Below are 7101 nucleotides of genomic sequence, written 5' to 3' on the forward strand. Positions count from 1 at the left end.
GGGGGGGGGGGGCAGCCACCACTGCCACAGAGGGAAGCACCAGCCTCCCCCCACCCCCCACCCTGAAGCCCAGTGACCGCTCCACCCACCGGCAGCTTGCCCTCCCCTCCCTGCCGCCAGAGGCAGGTAAGTTCAGATGTGTGCACAACATGGGGGTTTAAAGGGCGCTACATTGAAACAGGGTTTTTAAAAACCCACTGCTTCAATTTAGGGTCCCTGTTTCGTCTACACATGCCCTACAGCTCTAATACTGAAAACATGGCTATACTGCTTCTAGTCTCCAGCAGTCATTTAGCATTAATTTGAGTATCTCTGAACAGCAGTACCATAACAAAAGCAGTTCCAGTAGTGCACTACCACTGGATGTTGCAGTGCACTTGGGGTGCCTGCCACTTTAAGAGGTCAGGCAGCCTGCAAAGCTGCTGGCAGGTGTGGGCCAGGGCTAATGGAGAGTCAGCTGACCCAGGGAGCCAGCAGGTAAGGCTAAGCCTGATAGAGGAAGCCACCTGACTCAGAAGGAGGACAGGGCTTAGAGCAGATATTAACCAAGGCGCTGAGAGAAGCCAGCAGTAACACCTTGGAGCCTGCTAAGAAAATACCACCTCAGTAGGATGGCTGCAGCTGCAGAAGGTCAACACTTAGAGAAGTCTGGAGGTTTGGGTAGGAACTAAGGGAAGGAGGAGTTTTATATGGACCCAGGGAGGAGTCCAGAGCCCAAATTAAGGGGCTAAGACTGTGAGACCAGAGAGGGTCCAGGAGCCTATTGAGAGGCTGACAGTGTGGGACTAGAGAAGGCCAGGACTCCTCAGAGAAGGAGAAGAGGAAACAAGCATCAGTGAAAATACCATCTGTGAAGCACGGGGCATGGTGTAAGGGAGGAATGGAGCCACTAGCCCATAAGGCAGTGACCACAGGCACCTAGTGGTCATTTGAGAGAGCAATTTGGGAAGCCTTGGGGCAGCCTCTCTCATAAAAGTAACTGACATCAAGGCATGACAGGTGACTAGAAGGGTGACTGCCCACAAAGTGAGGGCTGCAGGGATTCTAGGGCCTTCATGGTCATCCCTGGAGAGCCACACTATCACACTGGGCACACCAAACCAAATGGTAGTAAAGTTACGTACTAGCACTAAAATGCCTGGCTTTGGCTCTGCTAAAAATTACTGCATTATGCAGCACAAATATAACACTCTACTACAAACTCTAATTAACTCACCTGAGCAAGTACAAACTGAAACATTTCGGAGACCTACACTTCATCCATATGTGGATGAATTTGGTTGTTGAAGAAGGGTTAAAGGCATTCCAGCACATACATCTGCCAAATTTTAAGCCCTTGCTCCAAAGAATAGAGTTACTAGAGCTTCTCAACAAAAGATTATAAGACATTTTTAGCACAGGCACAACTATGAATTATTCCACGTCCTCTTTTTTGGAAGCTATTGAACCACTCTGAACCATTTTAGCTGACACTTAACTGGGAACAGGGGAAAGGAAATAAGACAAAAATCTCATGTAGAAATTTACAGACCAAATTTTCAGCCCAAACTGAAGCAAATGATGAGAGGTTCTTATAATTTAGGAATGGTCATAGTACTTTAATAATAAGAATGACTGCTTGTGCAGCTGGCACTGCTATTATTACCATTGCTACTACTAAAGATATATTACAGTAAATAAAATTAAGTAAACTAAAATATGATAAAATAAAATATAATCAATGTTAATGCTGGAAATTTAATACAAGATGTTTTTAAAAATAAAAGGTCATTTTAACTCATGGATGGAACCGCTACTCAAAAAGTACACTAAAAAGTTTGCAATATCCATATACAATACTTTATCCCCAAATGGTTAACATATCACAAGTGACAAGAACAAGTCAGGAAGTATAGAGAGACTTTTATTGTGAGGACTTTAAAACACAAAGACACACACATACACATAAGAGCCTGGTTAGTTTACTTCAGCAATATATTAGTGCCTAAAGGTGACCTGATTTTTTTTTAAACTTCCTCATCATAGAAAACAAGAGCTAAGTAAGTTTATGTTACTGTTGTTTAAATTCTCCTAGCTTTTTTTTTAATAAAACATTAAATATATCAAAGTGTCAGCTCTAGTCTCCCAGCATTTTGCTTTACCAAACTAGAATTTAGGGACCAAGTATAACCCCTCCCATAATTTCATAATCATAGATCCATAAAGCCTCATAGTAGCATTACAATCACCTCATATGACATCCTGTATAACACATACAATAGATTTTCTATGTCAAGTCCTATATTCTGACTGAGCTAAAACATACGTGTTGGAAATATATCCAGCCCATACACTGGGGCCTTAGATTGTTGTGGAGGCCTTATATTTTTTATAAGAAACAATTTCATACCTGTAAACTTCTTTCTGTAAGCGATGCTGTCTCAAACTTTGAATAAAATCTGTATAGTATTCTTTATGTGCTTGCTTTTCTAGTTCTTCATAGTCAGTATATGCAAAATCTGGATCAACATAATGGTATCTCTCAGTTTTCGTAAAAATAGTCCTAAATATTTAAAGGGAAAAATAGTTTAATTATGTGTATAAATGATTTAAGGCTTTACTAGCCTTTGAAAAGATCGCTGATTTTGCTATATATATATTTTATTGGAAACCTATTTTATGTCACAGGTGAATATTAGTATTTGACTTTGTAAAGACAACCATAAAAACTAAATATAAAAAAAAAGGGTTATATGATCAGTTTCACATTAAAAAGCACTCAAAAGAAACTTATTAAGAAGTGTTCAGTCTAAACAGACAGCTATATAAAAACTATAGACAGCTATATAAAACACAGACAGCTATATAAAACAGACAGCTATATAAAAACACTATATTCTGAAAACAAAAATATACACTATTATAAAATATAGTTGATTGGTATTGATCTATTAATAAAATATATAATTAATATAGTTATCATGATGTCCTAGTTTTATCTTAAATTCTAGTGAATTGCCTCTCAAGAATAACTAGGGGAGAGGGGGACCGCAGCGACCCACCACCCTACGCCACCGCCACCTCCCAGGAAGCTTGCCTCGCCATCCCCTCCACTCCCCTCCTCCAGCACCCCATGCCACCACCACTATCCTTGCCCCCTCACTGGCCCTGCTCCTTGAAGGCAGTGGAGAGCCGCCATGATAGCAGGGATGGGGGGGTTGCGGAAGGCCATCAGTGCTGGCCTTGCCCCCCCGCTCAGTCCCCTCTGCACCCGCTGGCATGGCAGCGCTCCACCGCCTCTGAGGAGCAGGGCCGGGGGGACACGAGGCCACTGGTGCTTGCCTTGCCCCTCTGCTCTGTCCCCTCTGTCATGGCAACACTCCGCAATCACTAACCAATCAAAGTACTCCAAGAGCATTACAGACAGACAGACAGACTAAGCCCTTTATTATCTAAGAATTATACCCAAACCTTATATTGCATACATTACCTGTATTTTTTATGTCTTTCACTAGGCCTAATGCTGGCTGCGCGGTCATTAGGAAAGGCTATAAGTGCATCACTCTTACAGTTCCTATTTATTGTGTGCGTATGAATTTGTGTTTGAGCTGACTTAAGCATTGCCACTGGTGCAGGATCACTGTACTGTCCCATTTCATCAGCTATGAAATATCCAGTTGCATTAGAAATCATTGGTGTTATACCTTAGGATTGAAATAAAACACGTTTCATGAAATTAGGTTAAACATTTTAAAATGGGACGTTCAAAAATAATATTTTGTTTCACAAATATATATTTAATAACTTGTAAAAAGTAATACAATAAAATCAGATCTGAAAATGAAGGCTCCGATACATTTCTCTACTGGTTTTTTTAACGTATATTTACATTAACTTCAGTCAAGAAAGGCAAAGATGATGTTGTGACAATGGTGTTGACATAAGATGCAGAAGGGTTAGATTCAATTCCCAGTTATGCCACAAATTTTCCTTTCTGACCACTTCAACATGTACTTACGTTTATTCACTTGTGTAGCCTTATTTCAGTCAATCCAACTACTTGTGCTCCACATACACACCCCCCTCAAAAAGCCCTGTACCCCGCCAAGCAGCTTCAGCAGCAAAGGGTGGCTGCAGCTCTTCTCCCCACCCTGCTGTGCCATGGCCCTACTTGAGGCCAGGAGACGCACACACGCACACACACACACACCCTCCCTCCCAGCCCCAAAACCCCATACCCCACTGAGCACCAGCAGCATTGGCAGCAGTTTAGAAAGGCGGCAGCTGCAACTCTATTCCCTGCCCCACTGGGCCCTGTACTCAAAGGGGACAGCAACCGGCAGTAGCCGCTAGCTTGCTCTGTCTGCCCTGCCTTGCTGCCAGGTACCCTGGCTCTGCCAATTCCCATTGCCCCTGACTCCCAAGCCAGAGCCCCCCCAAGCCCTGCTGCTGCTTCTCACTCCCAACCCAGGTACCCCTGGACCTGCCAGTGCCCCTCACTCCCAACCTTCAATATTCTGCCCCTCTGAGCTATGCTGGTACCCCTCACTCCTAGGCAGCAATCTCCTGCCCCGCACTCCAGACCAACAGTCAGCCTCTTGCCCCTCACTTCCAAGCCACAGCTCCCTCCGTCTCCCAGCTGCCCCACCCCTGCAACCTTTTTCCCACCATGGGCTGCTGCCTAGAATCCAGCCACCTCCACAAGTTGAAGTCCCACACCCTGTGGTGATCAGATGCTGCAGCAAGAGGAACAGATAGAAAAAGGCAGGTACTAGGACCCTGGGGGTGTCTTCTCTGCTACAGCAGAGAAACTAAACTGAACTTGGTAGGTGCTAGGACCCTGCAGATATCTCCTCTGCCTCTCCCACCCTGCTGCAGCTGGGGGCCTGGATAGCTTCTCACAGTCCCTGCAGGCACCTGTCCCCTTGCACAGCTGAACTGCCAAAACCCCGAATATTTGATCAGATTTTTAAAAAATGCGCCAAGACAGATCTGAGGATCCAAAAACAGCACATGTCCAGCAAAACTCAGACAGGTGGTAACCCTACCTTGTATTAGTAATAAATATGCCTCAAACAGATATCCCATCACCAGCTCTCAGTGAAGTGGGAGAAGATAGCCCTTAGAAAAACGAATAGTCATCAAAATGGAAAGGCAGAGAGGCATTGGGACAGATAAAAGGTGTTTGGCCACTGAACTAAAGAGTTAAGAGATGTATTAGTATTGATTGTCAATTGATAACATTTTGGAAAACTGGAACTGGATAATATACCTACCATCAACAATTTTTTTTTTAAATACACTTTTCACCACAACAGCACCCAGTTAGTAAATGCCCATTCCCACATATTTCTGTCATAAAGGTATTTCATGTTTCTCAAACCAAACACTACAGGGAGAGGTGCATTACCGTGAAAAAGATGTTATCAACATTATCAAGATAAGCAGAGGGTGGAACCTTTGGGCATCTTTACACAGTACTTTATTTTTCCATGGGAAATTTTCCATTTCTAAAAATTCATTGTTTCATAACATTCATTAGTAACAATGAATGGATGCCAATAAAATATTATGCAAGCTTGGCAATTTCAAAGTTGTAATTACTGTTTTTCAGGTGAGTATTCCTAGGAAGTGTGAGAGAGAGTACATATATGTTTTATTGATTTGTAAACAGGAAGGTAAATACACTCACATAATAATCCAAACCAAAAATCAAGTTATGAATTCACCTAATTGACTGTGCAGATCAAATCAAAACCAAAGCTAAAATTCTTATTTCATCTCAGAATGCAAGTGAAAGCAAAACCAAAACTAAAACTGTGATTAATTTTTCTTTCACTTTCAGCTCAGCAAACATACGTCTTTTCTTGAGTTGGGGAAGTTGGAAGTGTTTTCATAAGATCTGTTAGTGTTTTCTTAGTGATTTGGGTTTGAAGTAGTCATAATAATGCCTAATGCAGAAAAAAATTAGTCTGTGGCATCATTATATTTAAGTTCAAGCCACTAAAGGAAGGAAGAAAGTTGGCAGATGGAAACACTGCAGGCAGGAGTATGCTAACAATGCAACAAGAATTAAGAAACATTTAATAACATGTAGAAACTGTCCTGAAAGAGTACAAGCCATACACAGAAAGCTAATACAATGAAATGGTGGAACAACATCATCTGAGAAAAGTCTACTTCAGGAATCCTATGTACGTAAACAAATGAATATGTTAACACAGAGAATAGACTAGCATCTATATTGTTTTAAAACATTCTAATTTAAGAAGCTGTTAATGCAAGATTAGACTATTATTTATTTAAAATATTTGTATCCTGCTTTTCTGCTTCCACTAAGCACCCAAAGTGGCTTAGGCTTAACAATATATATATATTTTTAATTACATAATAGATAAATAGTTAACTATTTCAATCCAGCAAAGTGAGCTTAGTCCTCTGACCAATGGCAGAGGTCAGACTATACTTCCCATTGGCTCTCCAGTCCCAGGGCAACTGAGCAGCAAGTTGAGCAGCGGAGTGTTCTTTCTGGCAGGGAGGGGAGAAGCAAGCTCCCTGCTGCTTCTTCTCCTTCTGATGGAATAGGCTAAAATAAAAATCTTTTCCCCCTTTTGATGCAGGAACTTATTAGCTCAAGTGAAATAGCAGATTTGCAAAAAATAGAAAATGTTGAGCTGCCACATCTGGGGAAAGAAGTAGGATCCTCGCTTTCATGATCAAGGTCACCAGATATGCAATCCATCATGAGTAGCTGTTCAAGACAGTCAAGCTTTTTAATCAAGCTTTGTGGACAAAATGTCAAAAGAAGATCAAGAAAAAGCTGATGAGACATTAGCTCAAGCTATATTTGTAAGTGGTACACCTCTTTCCATAACTGAAAATCAATACAGGAAGGAACATTACAAACTAATTCACCCATCTTATATGTTACCATCATGTTATCACTTATCCTGTTCTCTCTTAGATAGAGAGTATGACAGAGTTCAAACAATGGTTATTCAAAGGATTGATAAAGCAGAATCACTGACTCTGATGTCAGATGGATGGACTGACATATAAGGAAATCCTTTATTGAACATTATATTAGCAAAACCTAAACCAATATTCCTGAAAGCAATTCTT

At 41.5% G+C, this 7101-nt stretch overlaps 1 protein-coding gene across 1 annotated transcript in view; it reads right to left on the reverse strand.

The window, feature by feature from the left end:
- Window positions 1-7101, reverse strand: part of LOC109302303 (cilia- and flagella-associated protein 47-like) — a 354798-nt gene that overhangs the window by 298948 nt on the left and 48749 nt on the right. Inside the window, exons 10-11 of the mRNA XM_019523865.1 lie at window positions 3470-3683; window positions 2390-2542 (exon numbers count right to left, since the gene is read on the reverse strand). Of these exons, the coding sequence (XP_019379410.1) occupies window positions 2390-2542; window positions 3470-3683 (367 nt within the window). The remainder of the gene's footprint in view (window positions 1-2389; window positions 2543-3469; window positions 3684-7101) is intronic.

The sequence above is a fragment of the Gavialis gangeticus genome, unplaced genomic scaffold (assembly GCF_001723915.1).
Source record: "Gavialis gangeticus isolate Ggan-Ray unplaced genomic scaffold, GavGan_comp1, whole genome shotgun sequence".
Classification (NCBI taxonomy): domain Eukaryota; kingdom Metazoa; phylum Chordata; order Crocodylia; family Gavialidae; genus Gavialis; species Gavialis gangeticus.